A 26,483-nucleotide genomic window follows, 5' to 3' on the forward strand; every position below is an offset into this window, starting at 1 on the left:
GCAGGAAGTTTTGAGTTCTGAAACCTACAGTATGTGTTTAGAGTACAATGACCTCTTATATGTCAAAAGATCAAGTAAAATTGTATTCCTCATGTCATGACCCCTTTAAGACTTTAAGAATTTATCTTGGATATACAAAAAATATTGGAACACTTGGCATCTGCAAACAAGGTGTGTCAAGGTCACTTTAAGTGGATGTGCAGTATGAAATCAGTTCCACTCAAGTTCCAGAAAGTGTCCATATATTTTGTTTTGTTAACTTAAAATCTAACACAAACACACACAAAAATAAAATAACTAAAATTATTTTTGTGAAATGTTATGCTTGAAAGGTGTGCTATATTTCTTTAAAATAAATGCCATTGGTATTTTTTTTAATAAAGCAGAGATCTTATTTTTAAATGTGTCTTCAGTGACCATATCTTTTTTGGGCCACTGCAGGTATATTTTGACTTGTTCCACAAATTTTGTTCTCTTGTTTTAAGCATAAACCTAATTACATTTAGGATAAGAGGCCTATATGTTTAAAACAAGTGAAATAATCCACCAATGGAACAAGTCAAATAACATTGATATTCAATATACTTTCTCAGAATTCTTCATAAAACTTTCTTCTTCTCGGGTAAAAATAAGGATGTTTAGATATTTTATAACTGGAAAACAAGACCAATATTCAGATTAAGAATAAAATTTACAATGCTCTTGTTCCATTACATTCTTATTATATCAGAGGAGAGGAGTGAATCTTGATTTGTTTAGCTCCAGTTGTTTTTCTTGAGTTATGCAACTTCATAACTCCCAGGTCATTCACTCTTACAGTCCATAGTTTAATGCCTTTTATTCCAGGCCAACGTCAAGACCACGACAACACCGACCCTTGCAAATACACAGTGTAAAGCGCAATGTCATCTCTCATTGTTATTTTATTCCCGAACAGTGCAAACACAAGTATAAAAGATCTCAATATGAAATTTACATTCACATAGAACCATCGCAATAAATACATTGCAACCCCAAAAATAGCACAAATGTTACAAATCATCAATAAAATACTCTACAATATATTTTATAAGTACAATATTTTTGACCCGTATCAAATATGAAAATATCTAATTGACATGAAAAGCTAGTCTATGATTTTACGATGCACACTTTATGTGTTATTAAAGTTAATACATAATGTTCATAACAGCAGTAAGTTAGCCACTGTTGTCTGAAAATAGATCATATTAAGCCATATCAAATAGAACCATTAAGCTGTTTGCTACATTTGTTGGATCACAGAATCTGAAATATTCAGTGATACAATAAGCATTTGGAATTCATATTCATTTAATAAAATAAAAACAAAATCGACATATATGAAACTCAAATGAGCAGTTTTTCAGTTTACATTAATAAATAGGTGAAATCATACAATTTTCTTTGTGTGGCAACTTAACCTAAATGCAGCTAAAGAATAATCAAAAACAGCATTCCTGAATATGTAGTCTAACACAAATTAAAATAGAACAAACTTTCAAATGAAAAGGAATAGCCCATTTGTGAGTCCGTACTGAGCCCTACGTGGTTCGATCAGTCCATGAGAGTTAAGTTTGAACACAATGTCACAAAATTGTGCTATAAAAGAACACAGTCTGATATGTTGGTAATCATATGTGTTGGCACATATTCAAAGAAATACACCTTCTCTAACAGACCCTGGATAAAAAGGCAGTCAGTTCAAGAGCTTGACATAGGCGCCAATGCTAGAAAACTTCCAGTAAGCCTTCCTCAATGTTTCACAGCAGCATCCCGCATGGAACAGGTAAGTGGATAAGCAGTCAGTAAAAGATTATTATTCAAAAAAATTGGTTTCATTTCATCAAGGCTATTATTGTAGGCTCATGCAGTGCTACTAAAGCATGTTTTGCAACATTTCTTTGACACTTTTCACCCTTTTGTTTTTGCAGTAGGCATGCAGTAGAGACACAACTCAGTTATCAAATAGAGCGGATGTGACAGAATTATGGCATGCTGAGAATGGACATGCTTGAAGCCAAACTTCATTCCCTAGGCATCATGGAAAATCTATCAAAGATACAGTAATAGCACAAAAAGCAAATAAACCCAGCCAACTGGCCTGAGCTCTTTTATTCGTATGAAATCTAAAATGAGGCTTTTGAGGGTTCAAACTCGAGAGTGGATTAGAGACGTTTGCATGCTCTGAAATAGATGCAATAAAATCCAGATGTTTAGACAGCATAACCTAAGACCTACAGAGCATATGACACATCCAGCACTAAAATATCATGCATGTTCAATAAAGATCGCTCTGCAAAACACAAAAGCTAAGTGCCACTTAGAAACTTAAAAACCACTGACAAAATATTTGGAACAGGGAACAAGTGTCCAGCTATTGAGTCAGCATTTTATTACATACTGGAAGCCAATTATTATTTTTTTTTTAATAATAAAAAAAACAAAAAAACAAACAGCACTGTCACACAGGCTTGATTGTGCTGCTTGTGTTATGGTTCTCGCTCAATGTAGCGATTATATCAATAAACCAATATTTATGTTTATTTTCTGTGTATGTTAAACACAAAATTGCAGAATTAGTGTGTTTTAATGTCAATACTGGAAAGAATATCCCAGAGGTCAGAGGGCAGAGGGCAGAGGCAAGTGAATGCAGATGTTTTCTCCAAGCACCAGTGCATACACACATCACATGAAGGAAAACTTTGCTGATTCACCCACACAAAGATAAACATTTACTCACGTCATAGACTCTACAGACTTTTTGTAAATGATTGAAAAACAGCATAGTGTTTCCCTTTGATACAAAATAATTCTGGTCTCTGATTCACTGTGGAGAAATTGTTGACAGTAGTAGTTTTTGGCAATTTCTCTCTCTCTCTTTCTCTCGCTCTCTCTCTATCTCAAGATGGTATTAACCACAAACGAATGCCTGAAAATTGCAGGAAATTCCAATTGTATCAGTTCCGAAAACCCACGGCATGTTTTTGTAAACAATTTATTGAAAACAAATCTCAATATGAGGAACCTTGTTTTTAAATAAAAACCAAACAATGTCAAGTTTCTCCCTGCTTACGTTTCGTCGTCTCATGAACATCTGCCCTGACTCAAATTACAAAATACAGCGCTGTTTTACATCTAAATGTTTGGTCCTCATTGCTCACATATTCATTGCCGTGGCATCTCTTGACATTTTTACATGCAAAATAACATACACACACACACACACACACACTGGGTATGTGTCCTCAGCTGGTGTGAAGCTGCCTTGCAGTAGATCGCATGCTCCCATGTAGGAGACCCTGATATCCTTTTGGTCTGGGGAAGACTCATTATTACACACACACATGCATATACGCACACACATAAATACATACATGCTTAATATGTACTTGCGTGATGGGCGAGGGCTTTTCTCTGTGTGGCACATTTGAATGTTTCTTTCTTCTCTCAACCAGTGCAAAGACAGAGACTTCACTTTCTCCAACTTCCATATTTCTTTTGCTCTCACCCAATTCCTTTGTTTTCGGTCTCCGTCTCTGCCTTTGATTTACTAATTTGTTGATCACCGTAGAGCCCGTCTCAGTGGCGCTTACACCTCCATCTCCATGTCGACAGATACGGAGGGTAGGTAAATAATTCTGGAGTTGGGAGTTGTGGCAACATGCCCCAGGGTGTGACTTTTGACCCCATAACTGCTGACAGTGGGCGCAGAGCCCAACTTTGTCCGGATGCAAGGTCTTGACCCACGCTCCAGGCTCTTGGTTCCAGTATGGTGTGTGCGTTGGGGGGTTCGGTCCTCCAGAAAATAGGTGAGCATTTGACCTTTGCCCTTTACACTGACCTGTCCGCGGCACTGGAAGTGATAATAACCACGGAGCAGACGGAAGACATCCTCGGTTACCTGTGAATGCACAAGCAAAGAGAAACAAATAAACTAGATTTAGAACATCTCGGTTATGAACATAAATATGGTTCCCTGAGAGGGAACGAGACATTGTGTTATGACACAATTGGGACTATGTCAGTGGTCTCACTTGGTCTGAAGCCTGTATACAATCACACCAATTTATTGGCTGATGACGCTTAAGCGACGCCCATAGGGAGCCACGTCACGGGCTCCATATAGACCAGCGCTTGGTGCATTCTCGCCAGATTTTCTCCAAAAGGCACGAGACTATGCAGCAACTAGAAAGTATGGCCAGCCATGCAACGTCTCATTCCCACTCAGGGAACCAAATTTACATTCGTAAATGAGACGTTCCCTTTCGAAGGAAACGTCAACGTTGTGTAATGACCCAATTGGCACGAATACCATCACGCCATGCAAACAGGAGCTGCCAACTCTCTAAGCCCATGTGGCAAGCTTATAGCAGCCCGCAAGTGTGCTAATGAAATATAAACCTCATGAACTTCCTCCTGTTCTAACAGAGAGAACTTGGGAAGCAGGAATCAAAGTCTCGTTCAAATTATAAAATCTAACAAATGTAAGCGTAGAGGACCATCTTGCCGCCATACAAATGTCTTCCAAGGATGCACCTTTAGCCAATGCCCATGAGGAAGCCATGCTCCTCATAGAATGGAATTGAATACCCAGAGTGAAGGCAAACCACGCACCTCGTAAGCACTCGAAATTGCATCCACAATCAATGAGACAGTCTTTGCTTGGACACCGAAGCACCCCTGTTGCGGCCACCAAAGCACACAAACTGACTTACGCCATTGGCTAGTATGGTCAACATAAACCCACAGAGCCCGTAATGGGCATAGCATATGTAGCCTCTTATGCTCCTCCAACTCAAATGGTGGAGGAGAAAAGGACTGCAAATTAATAATCTGCGGGTGAAAGGACGTAGAGATGACTTTAGGCAAATAGCACAAATGAGGTCTCAGCACAACCTTAGATAACCCTGAAGCATTGATCGACAGGTTATGCAAATCACCAACCCTCTTAAACAATGCCAGTGCTAATAACAGGGCAGTTTTTAGTCAGAAATTAATAAGATAATGATGTTAAAGACTCAAATGGAGCATCTGAGAGCGACTCTAACACCTTAGATAAATCCCATAAAGGGACACAGACGGGATGAAAAGGTCTAAGCCTGTGTGCTCCGTGCATAAAACAAGAGACAAGAGAATGTCTTCCAATAGAAACTCTATTCACCTGTACATGCTCAGTCGCTATAGTGGCCACATAAACTTTAAGCATTGCTGGGGCAACCCCAGCCCCAAAATGCTCTTGCAAAAAATCCAGCACTGAACCAACAGGGCAATGGACTGGATTCTCATTCCGTGCTGCGCACCAAGAGGCGAAAGAGAGTCATTTAAATGTATATAATGTTCTCGTTGACGGAGCTCTAGCAATTAAGATGGTATCAACCACAGCGGGGGATAAATCATCATTCAAAAGAGGGCTCGGGGTGCCAAATGCTGCCCCACACCTGAGACAATATGTCCATTCTGACTGGAATCTCCCAAGGCATTCTCTCCTGGAGAGAGACAAGAGTCAAAAACCACACTTGAGGGGCCTGGGTAGCTCAGTGGTAAAAGATGCTGGCTACCACCCCTGGAGTTCGCTAGTTTGAATCCCAGGGTGTGCTGAGTGACTCCAGCCAGGTCTCCTAAGCAACCAAATTGGCCTGGTTGCGAGGGAGGGTAGAGTCACATGGGTTAACCTCCTCGTGGTCGCTATAATGTGGTTCGTTCTCGGTTGGACGCGTGGTGAGTTGAGCACAGATGCCGCGGTGGATGGCGTGAAGCCTCCACACGCGCTATGTCTCCTTGGCAATGCACTCAACAAGCCACGTGATAAGATGCGCGGGTTGATGGTCTCAGACGTGGAGGCAACTGGGATTCGTCCTCTGCCACCCGGATTGAGGCGAATCACTACGCGACCACGAGGACTTAAAAGCGCACTGGGAATTGGGCATTCCAAACACCCCTATTGGTATGCTTTGCCTCCAAAAGCGAACCTGAGAAAATGCCTGTGCCTTGGCATAATTTGAAGGTGGAAATAAGCATCCTTCAAAGCTATTGTTACAAACGAGTCCCCCTGCTGCACTTGTTGACACTTCGGCTGCACTTTTAACACATCAAAATAAAGCTGATGGAAATGCAAATTATCGCTAAAATTTCACAAGTGTCAACATAATACTTTTCCATTTAACTCTAGCGCGTAAACTATGTCAATACTTCAAATGTCATGAAAAACTGGTTTGGAAACACTTTTTGTCGAGAAAATAGGCATTAATGCAAAAATATAGTGTCGCATGACAGAATTTACCCCAGTCGTTAGCCTGTAATCATGACGACGGTATACATACTTGAAAGCCAATTTATTGTACGTGATTATGGATTGATCTTAACGGCATATAGATCCGGTGCTGCAAACATGACACTTCCAGGAGTGCCAACACAAATATCTCGTATCATGCACATCGACAAGTGCACAGATAACAAATGAATGGCCACTGTTTGTGATTAATTTAATCGCAGTAGCCATCCTTTTATTTATTAAAGTTGCTTTTCCACATCATTCAAAATAATAGATGCCAGTCATGGAATTAGCCCACAATATAAAAATATAATTTAATTTCTATGCACAAAGATGTTTGAAATTAAATAGAAATACACAATACTAGGAGAAAAGCATCAATGTGCTTTTTTGAACACTATATAGCATCAGTGGTCCTATTCCATCTTATTATGCAAAGACCACAGTATAAGCCAATTGTACTGTAAGCTGCTATCTGCGAAGTGTAAAAACTTTGTCTCAATCAAAACATTGCTCTGTTTGTTTGAAACATTGCTTGAGCAATGCTGTGAGTTTTCTTGCAGGACTATCTGTTTGTCGACCAATGGAGGACAGGAAAGTGTTTGGGAAACCTGTTATAAATTATTGTCATTAATTTATGCATTTATCCATTTGGTGACACTAGTGGCACAGAAATTACATACTTCAGGCTCTATTTTCATGACTGCACATATAAATAATGAAAATAATGAACAATGGGAGAGTGAGCAAGACGAGAGCCAACAGTCCAGAAAGGCCGATAGAAAACATACTGTACAACGCATATATTGTGGTCCGGAGCAGCACAGGCGACAAACAGAGCAGAGGATGCATGAATGTGCTGTCTTCATTTATATCTACATTTCTTGACAGGAAATGGAACATATAATAAGACGCAAATGGTGCATTTACCAGAGAAGAAACTCAGAATTAAATCGCTTTGCGTGCGCAATTTTGCCAACCAACTTGCGCCTAGATTTAGCACCTTATTGCACGAAAATATAAAAACTTCATGGCCATGCCCACTGACTTTGTGCATATGACGTATCGCTTAGCGCTGTGCTTAAGGCAAAGCACTCTTAAAAAAGGGCCCTTTACCTGCAACTTATTTTATTCAAGTCAAGAATGTAAAAAAAGGCAAAAATTATTTTAAAGGGCCTTTTCTTAACCACACATTTTCACATTTTACAGTGGAGTGTGCTAGTTTTTGCTGTTTGTTTATATGACTGAGTGCCTGTACTACCTGTATCTTGCCCTGAACTCCAGTGCTGTCCATTCTGCTTGCAACGTTGACTGTGTTTCCCCAGATGTCGTACTGAGGCCTGCGAGCCCCGATCACGCCGGCAACAACTGGACCCACATTAATACCTGATTAATGAATTAACAGAACAATTTAACCACTCCAACAATTATCTTGAAAAACATGAAAAGGCATTTGTAAATATTTAACTTATATTATGAGCCTATTTACACTTGGTCACTTTATGCGTTTTTACTGATCGGATTGCTATCCGATTGAAAAAGCTCATTCTATTTACCATTGGCCACATCAATGTGTCTCCGCAAAACATATATAAATCCAATCTTCAATTCCCACGCTATATGCAAATAAAACACTTCCGTTCACTTCTGTGATCATGCTAATGCAGGGCAATAATAAAGATGTGCTTTATTATTTTATTCCAAGTGACTTTTCCCTGTGTATGGGTGCGCTGTGTTTTTCCCCTCGGGGGTTCTCGCAGGTAAGATGAGTCATGCGCGTCAGCTGTGCTCACGTCAGTGTTTAGTTTCAGTTTAATCAGCGATCTGCGTCAAATAAATGAGAACAAATTTCTGTCTCTCCTAGAACGTACATTAATTTCTTTCTTTGTTATTAATTACTATGTGACAGAACCCTATGCAATATTCGGAGACAGCTGTTATGTTTCACATTTTTCCTATGATGATGCAGCGCTGTTTGGGTGGAGCAAAGTTTACATATGTGGCTTGAATAGCCAGATGAATTTACACTTGACTGAGTTTCATGTGGAATGCATCTCAAACCACCTCCTGAAGTGGTCTGAGAGATCGGATTGCAATCGGATTATAAATGCCCTCTGAAACGCATTTGAGACGAATGCGTTTCAGAGGGCATTTACACCTGGTTTTACACATTTACACCAACTGTAAAAAAAAAAAAAAAAGAGGTTATTCTGACTTTTTATCTCACAATTGTGTTTTTTTTCTCTCTAAATTGCGAGTTTATTTCTATAAAGTCACAACTGCGTGATTAAAAACTCAGAACTGCGACTATTTCTCGCAATTTCGACTTTATATCTCGCAATTGCAAGTGATAAAGTCGAAATTGCGAGAAATAGGCGAGTTTATATCACATAATTGTGACTTTATTTTTGCATTAGCAGTGGCATTTCTTGTCATTGTGTCTCGTTTTCTCATGCAACAATCTTACAAATGTATCATTAGCACAATTAAATGAAAGAGTTTATAACCATACTATACAGGCATACATTTTTTTACTTAAAATAGTCAATGTTTGTTGTAGCTACAGAATAATGCCAGCAAATGCTCAGATGCACTTTCAGTGTCGTACGTAAGGGACCGTCTGAAAATTCCACCAACTGAGCTAAAACATCGGCAGTGTCCAAGCATTCAATCAACTGACTTACGTCTATTATACAGAAGTTATATATATATATATATATATAAATGTGAAAATACATTTTAAGATTCTGAAGGCTATAGTAGGCTGTCAGTGGATAGGCTTACTACATGTCAGATGCATTTACACTTGACCGAGTTTTGCCTGGAATGCATCTCAAACCACCTCCTGAAGTGGTTGGAGGGATCAGATTGCAATCCATTTCTAAAGCATTTCGGGGGCATTTACACATGTTTTTTTTTTTCATGATCGGATAGTTATCCGATCAGTGAAAACACAAGTGGCCAAATGTAAACAGGCTGTTAGTGATGCACTTCCGTGTGAAACTGAATATTTAATGGGAACTTGATTTCATCCGTTAGGATTTGATTGGATTGTGCACTCTTGCACTATTTTAACTAATATACTATATTATCACTTATACTAGTTTTAAGTTCTGTTTTTGATGCATTGAATGATATCTCAAATCATGCAGCCTTTTTGTGAAGATGTGTACTATTACTTTTCTAAGCAATCAGACTTAAGATTGTTGCTTGACAGGCTTAAAAATGGGTTAACAAATCCTATAGACTTACATTGAAGGAGGGAATCATATGGAAGACGGATCCCACCACATAATAAAAAAATATGAGTTAATTCTGACCTTTTATCTTACAATTGTGACTATTTTTCCCGCAAATGTGAGAAATAAACTTGCAATTTCGAGATATAAAGTCACAATTGCGTGATAAAAACACGAAATTGCAACTACTGCGACTATTTCACATTCCAAAGATCCCAGATGTGTATGACTTTCTTTCTTCTGCAGAACACAAATGCAGATTTTTAAAGAACATTTCAGCTCTAGGCCCATACCTTTATGTGCTTTTTTGAGCTTTGCTTTTCACTTGCATTGTGAGGACCTACAGAGCTGAAACATTCTTCTAAAAATCTTCATTTGTGATCTGCAGAAGAAAAAAGTCAAACACATCTGGGATGGCATGAAGGTGAGTAAATGAGAGAATTTTCATTTTGGGAGAACTATCCCTTTAAAAGGAAAATTAAAAAGAAAAGCAACTAACTCTCTTTAATGGCTATAAAATGCAAACTGGTGACAGAACTGTACTTGATGATGATGTTGTGTTTCTTGAAGGGAGTTAAGAAAGACCTATCAGCTAAGGTAACAACATTCTTTAAGTTCATTTCACTGAGCTACTTACTGTAAATGCTTGTGGTAATGTAAAGATATGTTGCTAATGTTTAAAGGAATATTCTGGATTCAGTACACGTTAAGCTCAACTGACAACATTTGTAGCATAATGTTGACTTCCACAAAAATTAAGTTCGACTTGCCCCAAGAATCTGGGTTCCAGTGAGGCACTTACCAATGTGGCCAATTCGTAAACATTAAAATACTCACTTTTTTGTATAGCCTCAAGATGTAAGCAATGTGTGTTATCATGACTTAAGTGTGATAAAATCAGTTACTAACCTCTTCTATGTACTGTAAAATTATATCCAATTTTATTCAGTTTAATGTAACACTCTATACCCTGTAATCCCAGAAAATGACAATTTTAACAACTTTAAAGCTCAAACAATACACAAGTTTCAACAGAAGAATTGAAACTTTAATAAAATTATAAGATTCACATTTCTGCCATTAAACCCTCCAAAAATTGCCCCATTTACTTCCATTGTAAGTGCTTCACTGTAATAAATGTTTGTGGTAATCAACATTATGCCACAAATGCTGTTGATTGATCTTAATTTGTATTGATCCTGTAATATTAATTTAATATAGCTCTTATATTCTAGTGCGATCTAGAGATGGTGGAAAGTTATAGCAGATACTGATATTAAACGTGATAGTAAATAAATAAGTCGGTTTGCTGTGTGAACGTTAAAATGCATTGTGATGTGTTCAATTTGTCCCCCATCGTATATTTGTGTCATTAAATCCTGTTTGATGAGCCATACAGATGTAAACAATGCTGTGCCGGTGGGTCTTTGACATCCATTCTACAGTACACTTGAAGCAACAGGACAAATATCTCTCTGATTGAAATCAACACTTTTTACACTGCACGTGTACAACAGCACCATTGATAATAATAGGGTCGATCTTTTGTCGCGCCGCAATGCGCCGTTCGCTTCCATCTGTACCTAGGGCATCCCAGCATCTTAATCAGTCCCTGCATATGTTCAGTATGTAGCTTGTTTATGTTTGTTTGTAACTGTGTTATATCCAATCTGCCTCTGCAAATTATGTTACACTCAGGACATCCTACGGGACTGCGAGACACAGGATGTCCGGCATAATGTGCACACTTACACTCTGACGCTTTTCCTCTACTCATATTTTCCTTCACAAACATGAGCACACTCACCCACACAAACACACAGCTGACACCTTGCTGTAACAAATTCACTCACCAACTCGAAGCACAAAGTCATTGTAGGACTGGTAGTTGATCGCGTCCAGGACTTCAAACATCTCAATGGCGGAATCAGCCACTGTGCAAAGTTGTGCAGAGATTGATTTCTTCACCTATTCAGGGGTAACAGAGAGCATACAGAAAGACACATTAATAATTCATTACCACTTCTACACACTCATGTGCTAAGATAATATACAGAGGGTGGGTGATTTGTACTTAATACTGTATTGTATCTCATAAATAACTAATGTCTCTGCTGACTTAAAGGTGAAGTCCATATTTTTTCAGTGTTAATTCTTTCTAACACTTTCCTATCCCAACTTAATGTGTATAGAAATCCACTATACCGTAAGTACCATAACCAGTATAATATAGAATGCAACACAAAATACCAATGACAGGTTGATTTCCTTGAAAAGTGTATTATCACTATAGCTCTGTGGCACCATCAAAATATTGTTTATTTGAGCATCCAGACTGGCCTAACACAGCAATATTGGCTCCACCAATGGTATCAGTTTGGGGCAGAGCTATCTGTTGGTGTGACCAGTGATGACACTAGTGGCACAGAATTACAAAAGTAGTTCATGCACAACTTGTGCTGTATACTGCAAGTCTTCCGAAGCCATACAATAGTTATGTGTGAGGAACTGACCAAAATTTTTGTTGCAATTCAATGAAAATCTCCCCTTGCCTAAATATATCTAGACAAGTCTGCAGTAATTTATCATGAGTCACAACATGCAACTTCAATTTCACTCTGTTCCTTACACAAAGCTATCATATGGCTTCAGAACACTTAAAAGACTACTTTCAGAATACTTAATGGAGCCGGTTTGTCCTTTTTGGAGCTTGACAGGCCCTGGTCTCTATATGCTTTTGTAGTATGGAAAAAGAAGACAGTATTTTAATTTCTAGGTCACAAACTTTTAAACAGCACACTCTTATGCCACCTGTCGTCCCACCAACTAAACTGAAAAATTATATCAGCAATCTGAGATTTAATAACGTGAGGTGTGTGCACGTTTGCTATTTGTTTTGCATGCAAAGCAATGGCAAGTTTGAGTGGTGTCATGACAAGGTTTTCACCCTTCAAATCCAAATGTAAATACACCCAAACTGAGATAAATTCTAAAAAAACACATACTCACAAGTTCTCTATTGATGCTCTTCTCAAGACCTCACACACACAAAACACATCTGTGTGCATGCACATGCCAGAGCTCAGACTACTAAGGCACACATATGCCCTGTGTACCTTGGATCCTGTAGTGGGGACGAGTCCAACTGCGGCCATATAGGTGCTGCCAATAGTTTTAATCTTTTCAATATCTCTGTAGCATTCCTTATCCATCAACTACAAAAAGAGAGAGAGAGATATGATGAAACAGAAAAATTATAAAGCGTTGAGTGGGATTAAGGTAACGCACACACTCAGCCAGCCATTACATTACTTGGGTTGGGAAACAAGAAATTCTCACCGCATCAAAGTCAGCGATGATCTCGTTGAGCAGCCTGAGGCATTCCACACCCATGTTGTTTCCATCCAGCTCAATGTAAAAGTCATTGAAGTTGGGGATGGAGGCGAACAGGACACCCACCTGAGAGTAAGATTGATAATACAGATCCTGAAAAGGGGAAGAGCAGGAGAGAAAAGAGCTGTGAGACCCTCAGGGGACATTGTCGACACGTGGACTAAATATCTAAACAATACAACAGTAAGTAGTCATGATATACGACATGCATGTATTGGCCGGAATTTGGTCTAGGCAAATTTGCTTTCAATATTGAAGAGTAAAGTCAATTTGGAGCTGCAGTGGATGTAATATTGACTTTTCCATCTACAGCCAAAGACGGCTCCAGTGGTGGCATCACTGTGTTTCAGCTACACATTAAATTGGTGGTTCCTGACTGGCAAGCTGTGACAAAATGGGTCTCAGGTCTTTTCTGATAGGGTCCCGGACAGCAAAAACAATAGCAAATGCAACAAACTATATAATCGTGCACAGTTAGGATAGAAAATAAATTGGCTTATTATCTTTTAAACATCATCATCTCATGGGAAATTGACTTGTTGCTTCCGACTGTTCATGTTCCCTTAAATCCCTGGCTTCCCCGATAAGACATTTTTGCATCAATTCAAACTCAGTTACCTTTCTCTCTAGCGCTACTGATAGCACATTGTGCGTGCAGCCTCCGGGACTCATCCCATTGAAACCAGAAGGTAATCATGTTCACATAAACAATGCTAAGCTTGACATCTGAAATGACATTTTTACTCCACTGACGATTAGGTTTAGGGTTTGGGTTTGGGTTGCATTCCTTTCGAGTGTATAACTGTAATATACTGTAATTTAACTGAAAAAATCAACTAAAAACAACTAGATTTTGACGAAACTCTGTATATATTGTACCTGGAAACTGGAGCTCACATGTGCCCATACGTTTAACAAAACTTCCAGCTTTTGGGGGCAGTGCTTCGAATTTCGATAAACACAGACCGATTTCAGCAGCAGAAATTTTGACCTACTGTTGCCGAATTCACAGTATGATCAGTCTATTTTGTCAATCGTGTAGTCTGTCACATCTTATCATGGCTCACATACATGCAAGTAAGCTGTTTGTTTACCATCCATCCATCCATCTTCTATAACCGCTTATCCTATAGAGGGTCGTGCATAGTGCTGGAGCCTATCCCAGCTGTTTTGGGCCAAAGGCAGGGAAACACCCTGGACAGGTGGCCAGCCCATCACGGAGCTAACACACACAGACAAACACATTCACTCTCTCACTCACACCTATGGGCAATTTAGAGTCTCCAATTCCCATCTCAACAGTGGTTTTTTTATTATTATTATTTTTATTTACGAAGTTGAGAATCTTCCTTGCTAGCGGGAATACTCATTTATCATAATTTCTATCCTACTTTACCCTAAAACCTGATCGTAATGATCCAAGATATTAGGAGTAGGGTTAATAAAATATGCATTCCTGTTGACTGTATTACATCATTTACAATGAAAACTACAACTCACTTTTGGCGCCACTCTGTGGAATGAATTTCGTTAAGCACAGACTGCAGCAGAAATTTCAACATATTGTCGTCAAATTTACAGTGTGATTAGTCTGTTTTAAATGGAAGGAAAAAAACATTTCCTATATTTTGTTGTTGATATCAAAGGTTGTAGGTGACTAATCTATTGGTATTTTGGTAATAGTAATCTGTCACTTGGTAGAAGCTAGTCAAATTAGGCAGATGGCAACACAAACAGGTTGTCTGATGTGCCCTCATCTTTGAAAACCATGAACAGAACTATGCAAAGTAAAAAAAAAAAAAAAGAACTTGCAATGAGGATAAACAGTTTGTGTCAACCAGATGTGTTTTGTGTGGTGATTTATTGGCTGCCAAGAGCATAAATCACAAAACAAAATCTACATATTGTTGGGCCTATGCAGGTCTAGGTAATATTAGTAAATTTCAATGTTTGATAAAAATATTTTTATTTACTTTTGTACACTAAACAATTTTGGTACTGTGTTGGGTCACCACTTGATGTCCAATGTAAAAATCTGGATCCTGTAGCAAAACCTGTTGAAAACTACTGCATGAAATGGGTTACATCATTTAAATAAGAGTTTGATGTTCAAAGTAGACACACTCTGATGTTCACAATGCAAAACTCCCAACCCAGTCCACCCAGAACATTTATGAAAATTAAGCTGCAAAACCAGGTTGTTCAGAAATCATCATGGTACTGACATCAGAACTATCATTACAATAACATATAACCACCCACGCTTGCATATCAACGCCTATTCAGTATTCAGCAGCTTGGTCCAACCTGATGAACCACAGTGTGATGTATTCAGGTACAGGGAGATTGTGCAATCAAGGTCATACTGTATATAAGTCTTAATGGTACAATAGCCAAAACAGCCTTTTTAATTTAAAGATCAGAGAGAAGGTGGTCATGTAAAACTAAATTTGTATGTTTTTGGTGCAAGAAACCTTGACTAATATTATAAGTGGACTTGAAAGTGTAAAATACGGAGCCATACTTGGGAGTTCACAACATTTCAAAGGGCCAGTAGAAATAGTAGTTTAAAATATAATTGTTATTAAAATAAATGTCACAATGAAAAACATTTCTCAGTGGGAAAAAAGACTGTGTTAAAAATGTATGCAAAAATGAGCCTTAAAGTAGGAAAACATTTGTCCACTGAGGAAAGAATTCCAGAGATATTTGCATCTTGTGTGTACTTCTGTGTACAGTATGTCTCCAGATTTCCACTTCTCCGTGTCACTGTTTACAGTATAATTCCATGCTTAGAAGAGGATGCTTGCTTCAGAACTAAACAGATTTCGGGATGTCTGATTACATCGATTCCTAGGAAGGGTCTTGGACAGGAAAAGAGGCGAGCAGCATGTGTTAAGCATGCAATAAACATAAAGAATATGACAAACTGGAGAGTGTATTCATGCATTCATCATATTCATAAGGCCTCACAAAGCAACCTGGCAGTGAGATCACAAAGACAGAGAGACATTTACACTACTCACAATGCTATCTCATTTACATGATCAAGTACAGTATCATCAAAGCACCGCCAATGACCTCTCACCTAAATTACTGCTGGATCACAACAACATTGCCATGATGTGGTGACATTGGGAATTACAACAACTGAGATGCTCAGTTAAAGGGATAGTTCATCCAAAAATGAAAATTGTCATCATTTACTTACCTTCATGTTGTTCCAAACCCATATGACTTTCTTTGTGCTGTGGAACACAAAAGGACTTTTGAACATTTGCATACAATGAAAGTGACTGGTGGCCATGGTTGTCGAGCAAGATTCTCAGTGAATTACATTTAGTTTAATCCATTCACTTTCATTGTATGAAAAAGAACAGCTTGCACATTAATATAATAGTTGCTCAAATCTACTTTTTGCATTAGGTTTGGAACAATATGAGGGTGAGTAAATTATGACAGAACCTTAATTTTTGGGAAACCTATCCCTTTAAAGACAACATGAAATTAACACTTAAAAAGGGAAAGCATATGTAGGTACCTCTAAAAAATTTATTAACTGCTATTTTCCAAAACATTAGGACCCATTTCCATGCTTTGTTTTTTCTAAAATATTGCTTTTATTTTCAATTTTATAGCTTGTCAATATCATGAAAATAACATTGAAAAGATAGGAGCGTTTGCCTTGAGGTCAGCTGCCTTCTCAAAAAATGCTGCCTTTTTACTTTTAGATAAAGATTGTGAATTGATGCCAGACTTTACTGTATATACAACCCCTATTCCAAAAAAGTTGAGACAGTATGAAAAATGCTAATAAGAGTGATTTGTAAATTATATTCACCTTTTGCTGTACTGAAAGCACTACAACTACACATTATATGATGTTTTTCCTTGTAAATTTCATTGGGGTTTTTTGTTTTGTTTTTGTTTTTCTCCCCTTTTCTCCCCAATTTGGAATGCCCAATTCCCAATGCACTTTAAGTCCTCGTGGTGGTGTAGTGACTTGCCTCAATCTGGGTGGCGGAGGACGAATCTCAGTTGCCTCCGCATCTGAGACCGTCAATCCACGCATCTTATTACTTGGCTTGTTGAGCGCATTACCGCAGAGATGTAGCGCGTGTGGAGGCTTCACGGCATCCACGCACAACTCACCATGCACCCCACCGAGAGCGAGAACCACATTATGGCAACCACGAGGAGGTTACCCCATGTGACTCTACCCTCCCTAGCAACCGGGCCAATTTGCTTAGGAGACCTGGCTGGAGTCACTAAGCACGCCCTGGATTTGAACTCGCGACTCCAGGGGTGGTAGTCAGCGTCTTTACTCGCTGAGCTACCCAGGCCACCAATTTCTTAGTTTTTTGAAAATGTACAGTAATTTCAAATCAGATGATTGCAACACATTCCAAAAAAGTTGAGGCAGGGGCAATTTAAGACTAATAACAATTTGACGAGTTGAAATAACAAGGCGGTGTGAAAAAGGTGATGTTAAACAGATGAGGCAATCATATCCTTCGAGAGCAAGGATCATTCAAGACATGTCAATTTGCCAACAGATGCTTCAACAATTAATCCAGCACTTTGAGAACAATGTTCCTCAAAGACAAATTGGAAGGATTTTGGGCATTTCACCCACTACAGTGCACAATATAGTTAAAAGATTCAAGGAATCTGGTCAAATCTCGGTGCGTAAAGGGCAAGACAAAACCCATTTCTGAATGTACGTGATCTCCGATCCCTCAGACGTCACTGTATTAAAAAATGTCATTCATCTGTAATGGATATCATGAACATGGGCTTGGGATAACTTTAGTAAACCTTTGTTAGTCAATACCACTCGCCGCTGCATCCACAGATGCAAGTTAAGACTTTACTATGCAAAGCAGAAGCCATACATTATCACTGTCCAGAAGCACTGCCGACTTCTCTGGGCTCGGTCTCATCTTAGATGGAAAGATGAACAGTGGAACTGTGTTTTCCAGAACAGTGGAAGCCGTCGCATTCTCCGGGCCAAAGAGGAAAAGGGCCATCCAAGCTGTTATTAGCATCAGGTCCAAAAGCCAGTGTCTGTATGGGCCAGGGGTGTGTCAGTGTCATGGTATGGGTAACTTGCACATCTGTGAGAACACCACAAATGCTGACAGATATGTACAAATTTTGGAGCAACATATACACAGCACATTCAACACAGTCTTTTCCAGGGACGTCCCTGCATTTTCCAGCAGGACAATTTCAAACCACATCCTGCCCGGATTACAAGTCGAGGCTATGTAAGCAGAGAGTGTGGATGCTAGATTGGCCTGCCTGCAGTCCTGACCTGTCTCCAGTTGAGAATGTGTGGTGCATTATGAAACATACCATACAGCAAAGAAGACCCCGTACAATTGTGCAGCTAAAAAAAACTACATAATGGATGATTGGGGGAAAATTCCACTTTCTAAACTTAAACTTGTGTCTTTAGTTCCCAAATGCTTAATACATGTTATTAGAAGAAATGATGATGTTTCACAGTGGTAAACACTCGACTGTCTCAACTTTTTTGGAGCGTGCTACAATCATCTGATTTGAAATTACTGTACATTTTCAAAAAACATTGAAATCCACAAGAAAAACATCACTACATGATCAAAAATCACTCCTTTTTGTTTTTATTAGCATTTGTCACACTTTCCCAACTATTTCAGAATTGGGGTTGTAAAAAGTCATTATTTGTATTCAATATTTGCAAGGGCCCCCTTTTCAATATTTTCCACAAAAAATGTGACAGACTCACTCATTGCTCCTCTCCCCAGCCTCTTAAATGTTTGTATCCACCAGGATACAAAAACCTTTTTAGGGTTCAAATGAACCCTATTTACTTAACAAAAGTTCCTGGTTTTATTTTCAATGATTCATCAGTGCATATTATTTAAAACATATATATTATTATTATAATGTAATTTATAATGTATATATTCTTATATTTTTTCCACCTATAATATGATTTTTATTTTCTGCTGGTCTTGTGGATGGGGAATCAATCAAATAATGATGGATAGAATCAAGCCCTGTCCTACATCATATCCATCTAGATATACTTTTTCACTTGGATACATGTCACATTATGGAAGTTACATTATCTGTGAATGCCATTCCATGTTGTGTTTAAACCCATCCAACACTTCAGAGAGTTCTATCTGAAATCTGACCATGTTTCGTGGGTTGGACAGCAGGAAGTGCTGAGCGACATGTGCAGGCAGCAGATTAAACAGAATCCGCTTATTGTCCAGCTTCACTCTCTCCATGTCATCTCTCTCCTCTTCTGCCTGAGGATATAACACACACACATGTTAATATTTAAGAAAATATTGCAATAATGCACTCTACAGTCTCTTGAGAGTTTAGAGTTCATTATTAATAAAAGTTTAATGTAGAAAATAAATAGAAATCCACCAGAGGGCACTGTTACTTCTAAAATAGCACGTCAATCACAGTGCTGAAGCACTGTTGATTATGTTGCTTATATGCTCAGATGAAATCTACCTACTTTTTTTTTTCCCCCTCCAGAATAAATTTTAACATTGTAACATTTTTCAAACAGAACACAACACAACATAATCTTATTAGCCAAAATACTTAAAAGTTGCACTCAGTAATTTTTTAATCATTAAAATATATTATAAATATATGTTTGTATGTTCTCGTAGAAACTTCCGGTTGTGTTGTGCATGCGTAAGTTCTCACGAGAACATGAGATTAAGCATGCATCAAGTGCAAGGACCTGTGAATGAGCTTCTCTCATGAACCTACTAGTAGAGGTCGAAGTCATATCGCTTGGTTTAAACCACTCGAGTCATATGGATTATTTTGTGTTGCCTTTTTGGAGTTTAAAAGTGATGGACCTCGTTGCCATATGTTGTATTTACAAAAACACCTCATACATCCTTAAAAAAAATAATCTTCGTTCGTGTTCTGCTGAAGAAATAATGTCATATGAGTTTGAGACAACATGAGGGTGAGTGAATGATTAGAGAATTATAATTTTTGAGTGAACTATCCCTTTAAGGTCACATGACCAGGCAAATACTACTCACTGTACATCTGCAAGGATACTTTCACCAACAAATGAACTACAGCTGACGGCGAAATATGCATTCTTTTTACATTGGCATTGATAACTGAAAACTTTTGCCTTTGCATTCTGCAGCTACACCCCAAGGTGTCAGTATGAGTGCAAGACGACTGCCATATCTGCCAGAGCAACACAAACAAAAAATGACTGCTCGCACATTTAATAAACAAACATGCAAGGGAAGAGGTATGTATAGATGGGATGTTTGAATGACAAATGTTCCAACTCTGTAGAAATGCTGATGCATCCTAGCCATAAGAAGACTCACACGCATAAAGTACATACACAAAGACCCTAAAACACTAATGCACACACATATTTGCACCCACCTGAGTGGCCCAGAGGTAGTCCAGTCGGAGTTTGAGATCCAGTTGTCTGCAGTGAAGCACCAGAGCTCCAGAAAACAACAGCATTGCCAGAACCGGGTCATAGCCATGTGTATGGAAGAATCCACCGCTACATACAGACACATACAGTATGACGACACCCCTTAAATCATCGGCAGATTAAATGGATAAATATTAAACTACGCATCCCAATAATCTTCGTGTTTAGAATGACTTACCCCATAGCCTCCCGATAGCCGCTGGTCTCTAAGACGACAGTGTGTAGAATGTTGAGAAGGATAAGCAGGAGGATCTTGGGTAGTGATGACACACGTAGGTACAGCGCCACAGATAGTGATGCCATCACACATGATAAAAATACGTATGGAGTGTATTTGCACACCCCAGAGCCCACGCCAGTCCCGTTCACTGTGACGACCATCACCATGGAGACACTGGAGTTCCCCTCCAGTGACCATGGTACACATCCCACCTGTGTAGGTACAGCAACATACACATTCAAATACTTAAATGCAATTGTATTAGATTAGACACTCAAAATGTAAAAGTTCAGTAGCACTTTGAGACTATCTATCCTATATGTATTGTAAAGTTATTCTTAAAGCATTATAATGCATTCAAAATACTTTATAATACATATTGTGATACATTGTTTTTTTTTTTAGAATAATTGTAACCACTTTTATAATACATTATAATTAGGGCTGTCAATCAATTATTATTATTTTTTTTGCTATTCTATGCCAATTAATTGATCATATTTATCACAATTAATTAATAATTATATTATTATAAAAATATATATTATAAGAAATATAATTCACATAATTAAAATACATTACATTACTGTGGCAGACAAGAAAAGCATTGATGAGACCATACAAAAAGGCATTATATTGTTTATTTTTATCTCACTGAACACAATCCTATCACTGGCCTACAGTCCAAAGAAATCTATTTTCCAATTGAATTTATCAGTCTGTCTGAGGTAGACTTTATAAAGGCTTTTCTAAGGACGTATTTATGTACACATGTGTCAGATGGATGCTTTTGAAGCATCTTACTTTGATTGCATCGCGTCATAAACACAGCGCTTTTAGAATGCTGTCAAATAAAACATAGTTTGAAACTTAGAAAAACACACCTGGAGACCCCCGCATTCAGAGTTGTGCTCCGTCCAGCTGTGTTTGAATGCAAGAATACATTTTCATCTTGAGTTGTCTGCTGTGGTACAGAAGGGCATTGTCTGTTCAGCTTAAGTTATGCTTACTGCCCCCTGCTGACTGAGACTCATAAAAACATGAATGTGGTACTTCAAGCTTGAATTGCTCCAATGGTAGGAAAAGTCTTTATTATGGTCGGGAGCGTGATTAAATGCGTTAATGTTTTTAATTCGTTTTTTTTTTTTTTAAATATAGGATACAACGGGGCTAAAGGCTTCGCAGGGTAAAAGGCTCCATTGATTTTATTTTCTCCCAAAACACTAAATAGCAACAAAAACTACTACAGCACTTTCCTAAACACCTGTGTATCACTATATTCTGGAACATTTTCCTCTTCCATGAGACTATTGCGTGTAATGTCTAAAGTTTGATTTTGAGGCAATTTGATCTAATTTTTTAATATTTTTTAAAATGCTATATATTTACAGTATGTAGCTAATGAAAATCCCTGAAATTAAGATTTCTTTTGAGACAAAATACTTATGTCAGCTTTATTTCAGGTCATATAATCAAACATTTTTCAATAACTGTCCAATAAGTTAACAGATAGTATTTGGGGTAAAAAGCCCCTCTGTTGCAAGGCCCCTATTAAGCATGTTGTTGTTGTTTCTTTAAGTGAGACAAATAGATTTGTTCTGAACATATTGACTCATCCAATCATAATAGAGATTAGTTTGTTTATAGAATACTTGAGATGTAATAAAATGCCAAATGTGTTGGAAATTAACAGGAAATGATTGACTTTTTCTGAAGTAGTTATTTTGAGTAAGCATCATCTTAATTTGTTACTCTAAAAAGCTTCTTGGTGTCTCAATTATTTGCATTAGTTGACAAATTGTGCCCTATAACTATTGGCCCGGAATCTACACTATATCAGTATAACCACCCTGGGGGCCTTTTATTCCAAGTGTGGAAGCCGTTTACCCGAAGTGTGGGGTAAAAGGCTCCCTCACCATCTTTTTTTATTTTAATGGAATTTTAATCGAAACAGCCTTCTGTTTTTATTTCTTTTCACACAAATGATGTTGCTCCATCAATATGCAAAATATATATTTCCTTTTTTTTTACCATGACACATTTTGTGACCAGAAATAGCACAATTTCCTTAAGAGGTGCCTTTAGCCTCATTGTACCCTAATTTATTGCACTGAATCACTGGTTAAATTGACAGCCCTAGTTTAAACTTTTAAGGAGTATAATGTATTATGTCACATGATCAACACCCAATTTCATGTCATATCATATGTCATCATGTGTTACAATTAGGGCTGTCAAGTGATTAAAATATTTAAGTGAATCCTCTCATAATTTTTCTTATTTCTAATATGTAGTTAAAGCTACACTATGTAACTTTTGGTCCTTTAGCAGTTAAAAAATAAAACTGCATGTGTCTTGCGGAAGAACATTGTTTTGGTAATGTCGCAAGTCATGCTGGCTCTGCTCCTCTGCATGGATGATTGTGGTTCGAGGCACCGGTGTACACTGGATACAGGACATCTTATCAGAGCAAATGGACAAATAAATAACGAAAGAAAGGAAAAGACGGATATCCGAAAACATGTAATCTGAGCAGATAAGTGCCATATCTTATGCTGTTGTTTTGACTTATTGGAAACATTGATGTTTTGAAATAAATGACATGCAAAAGTTAGGCAACGTTCGTTACATTAGACATAACGAATGCTAGTCTGATATGGTCAAAAGTTGTAAAGTTTTTATAACTGCAGGATATTCTGGCCAAATAGACCACGGTAGTAACTAATTTATAGATTGTCATTGTTACCATCCAGTGGTCAACATCATTTCAAGACTCACATGTCCTTGGCAAGCCTAAGACAAAAGGATTTATTTATATAAATGATTGCCATTATAAAGAAAAATACATACGTGTGCTAGCAAGTGAAACATTCTGCACTGATTACAGTATAATTATTGTTTTCACTGCCGTGTTTTCCCACACAGACGTGGGTGTGTGTGTGTGTGTGTGTGTGTGTGTGTGTGATTACACAACTATCCATAAACCATATCAATAAAATATCTTACCTGTTGAGTAAGATAAAAGCCATCTCTGGGTCGCTTTTAAATCCTTTCAGATCTTGGAGTTGTCGCCACCTCTGAAAAGCCAAGCCGATGTTGATTCGGGTTTTATTACCGACTCTGACGCTTTCCATTTTTGCTTGTAGACTGTGCTCTGTTAGAAGTTTCTTTGTTTTTACAACCTGTGATTCCCCGGAGGTTTGCCGTTCTGAATGATCCATGGTCAATTTTTCTCATTCGTTGTGACAAACTTTCAGCTTCAGCTACTCCCACACACGCGCTACAGTAGCCGGAGCTTATTTTCTCTGTGTACGGATATGACGTGACACACACAGGTGAATGACGCATGTATGCAATTTCCTGCGAAATCCGTCCCGACAGCTCTAAAATATAAATAATTATTATAAGTTTATCAAAGTGTATTTGGGTAAAATTAAGACATGGTTTGGAAGATGGATTTTTGTTGCACTCTCTCATTAATAACATTTTGTTGTTTTTTAACAAACAAAAAAGTTTCATAGTCTAGCTTTAAGATGTTTTGCAGTTGATCTTTAATACCTAATAAAGATGTTTTGCCACTGATCATCCAAAGCCCTTCACATTCGTGCATGTACAAAAGGTGCGATTCGATTTTGGGTGGAATTTCATAATTGTTGAGGTTCTATGACTTTTATAATTATGAAATTTTATAATTGAAAAATATATATAAACAAATCATAGAGAACAGAATGATACACTTATAATATCAAATTGATTAAATGCATTAATGAAATAAAAAAAACATTTTATGTGTTCAACATATTTAAAATCACATGTGCTAATGTGTTAACTTTTACGGTCCTAGTTATTATACATTTGTCCATACTCCTGGACATAACTACTCCATATAGGTTAAGTGTTGTAATAAATAGTAACTGTGATTACAATTATTTATAAAAAGATCAAATGCATTACAAAGTGTATTATGAAGCATTGTGAATACCTTCACAACATATCATATGTGCAGGCTTTAAATAAACTTTTACCACAAGGTCTAATGGATAATGAACTGAATCTGTCAATGGCCCAACTTGGTGAAATCTTAAACACATATTCTGTGCTAATTTTTTTAGTCAGTGTTGTAAGCATCCCCCTCACTCGCACAATAGTCACTCTCTGCTACTGTACACACAAACTTACCACACACCCCTGGGTCACGGAGTACATGAGCAGCACCAGAAAGCCGCACAGGACCGTTCTGATCTGCAGGGTCAGGCAGTCAGGAGAGCACTAAACACACACACACACACACACACACACACACACAATTCAGTGAATGTGCAGAGCAAAGACATACAACTAGATTTGTATGAAAATGTGAGTTTTGCTTGCCTATACAAAAGTCACTGCCACAGTGCTAGGGTGTTGTGGGTGGTTGCCAGAGCACTTCAATGCGAATGGTTCTCAACATGTTCCTATGCAGTTGCTAGAATATCCACCTGAGTGGTTGCTAGGGCATTGCTAAGTGTTTGATGGGGTGTTCTGGGTTGTTGTTAGGTGGTTGCTTATTTGACCAAGTCAAAAGAGCCCACCCCCAAGTCTCTATGATATTCTGATCTATAGGACGCACGATTTGAGGTATACTTCATGTCCGAAGCTCAAACGGTACAGGACAAGTTATGAGCCATAGTTTAAAACTTAGGTTTATGGGATGTGTCAAGGAATGCAGAGGCAGGACCAAAGTGTTACATTTTTTTAAAAATTTATTTAATACAAAAAATAAAAGGGAAAAAACTCAAACTCCTACAAGGGGGAAAAACAATGAACAAACTACCCCGAAGGGGTAAAAACAAAGGTAATATAATCCAGGCTGGGGCAGGGGAAACAAGAAACAGGACCGACCAGACCGAGGTAGGGATGGGAGTAATAAACAGGACAACCAACTTGACCGACTGGAAAACAAGCACACAAGACTGGAAACAAGATGAACTGGCACTAGACAGCAAAAATGAGGAGACTAAAATAGGGAGAGAAATCAAACGGGTTAACAGGGTACAGGTGAGGTAAATGAACTAATAATAAGCAAACAAGGAGGCGGGGTATCACGTAAGACAGAGAGATACGTGGAGATACAGAAACAAAACAAATCCACGTGCTCTCACAAGACAACAAAACACCGTAATGGCATGAGTGCGCATCGGCAAGACAATGAGACAACATATGCCCATGCCAACTGACAAACAAGATGAGAGAATGCGTAGCAACGGCAAACAAAGCGATGCCACGCAGTCTCACACTAAACGAAACCTGCACATACATCGCGAGGCAAACATCAGTGCAAGAGTTCGGCCACACACACACCAGACACCTTAGACCAAAGTGACCAAACCTCAGCACAACATGAAGACAGCTCACAACCCGGGCATGCAATGCAACATAATGTGGCGCTGGATCATTGGCCGTGGCATGCGTGGGCACTGGCAGCAGCAGGGGAATGACCTCTTTGGCCGTGGGCACTGACAGTGGCAGGGGAACGGCCTTCATGGCCTTGGCCACTGACAGCGGCAGGGAATTGGCCTCCATGTCCATGGGCGCTGACAGCGGCAGAGGAACGCTTCCGTGGTCGTGGGCGCTGACAGTGGCAGGAGAACGGCCTCCATGGCCATGGGCGGTGACAGCGGTAGGAGAACGGCCTCCATGGCTGTGGGTGCTGACAGTGGCAGGGGAATGGCCTCCTTGGCCGTGGGCGCTGACAGCGACTGAGGAGTGGGTGCCCTCCTCCTCCTCCACCTCTTCCGGACGGAGGGTTGTACTGCTGCAGTGACAGCCTCTGCCTCCTGGTGGTCTGCTGTGAGCGACTCT

General features: G+C 38.6%; 1 protein-coding gene across 1 annotated transcript in view; it reads right to left on the reverse strand.

Moving 5' to 3' along the window:
* Positions 1-609: 609 nt before the first annotated feature.
* LOC127416510 (adenylate cyclase type 1-like) overlaps positions 610-26,483 on the reverse strand; it is an 83,364-nt gene continuing 57,490 nt past the window's right edge. The window contains exons 12-20 of the mRNA XM_051655918.1: positions 24,822-24,911; positions 20,601-20,854; positions 20,365-20,491; positions 19,113-19,229; positions 12,871-13,017; positions 12,648-12,746; positions 11,385-11,499; positions 7,554-7,678; positions 610-3,922 (exon numbers count right to left, since the gene is read on the reverse strand). Coding sequence (XP_051511878.1) covers positions 3,611-3,922; positions 7,554-7,678; positions 11,385-11,499; positions 12,648-12,746; positions 12,871-13,017; positions 19,113-19,229; positions 20,365-20,491; positions 20,601-20,854; positions 24,822-24,911 — 1,386 coding nt within the window. The 3' untranslated portion in view covers positions 610-3,610. The remainder of the gene's footprint in view (positions 3,923-7,553; positions 7,679-11,384; positions 11,500-12,647; positions 12,747-12,870; positions 13,018-19,112; positions 19,230-20,364; positions 20,492-20,600; positions 20,855-24,821; positions 24,912-26,483) is intronic.

Source organism: Myxocyprinus asiaticus, chromosome 25 (genome assembly GCF_019703515.2).
Source record: "Myxocyprinus asiaticus isolate MX2 ecotype Aquarium Trade chromosome 25, UBuf_Myxa_2, whole genome shotgun sequence".
Lineage (NCBI taxonomy): Eukaryota > Metazoa > Chordata > Actinopteri > Cypriniformes > Catostomidae > Myxocyprinus > Myxocyprinus asiaticus.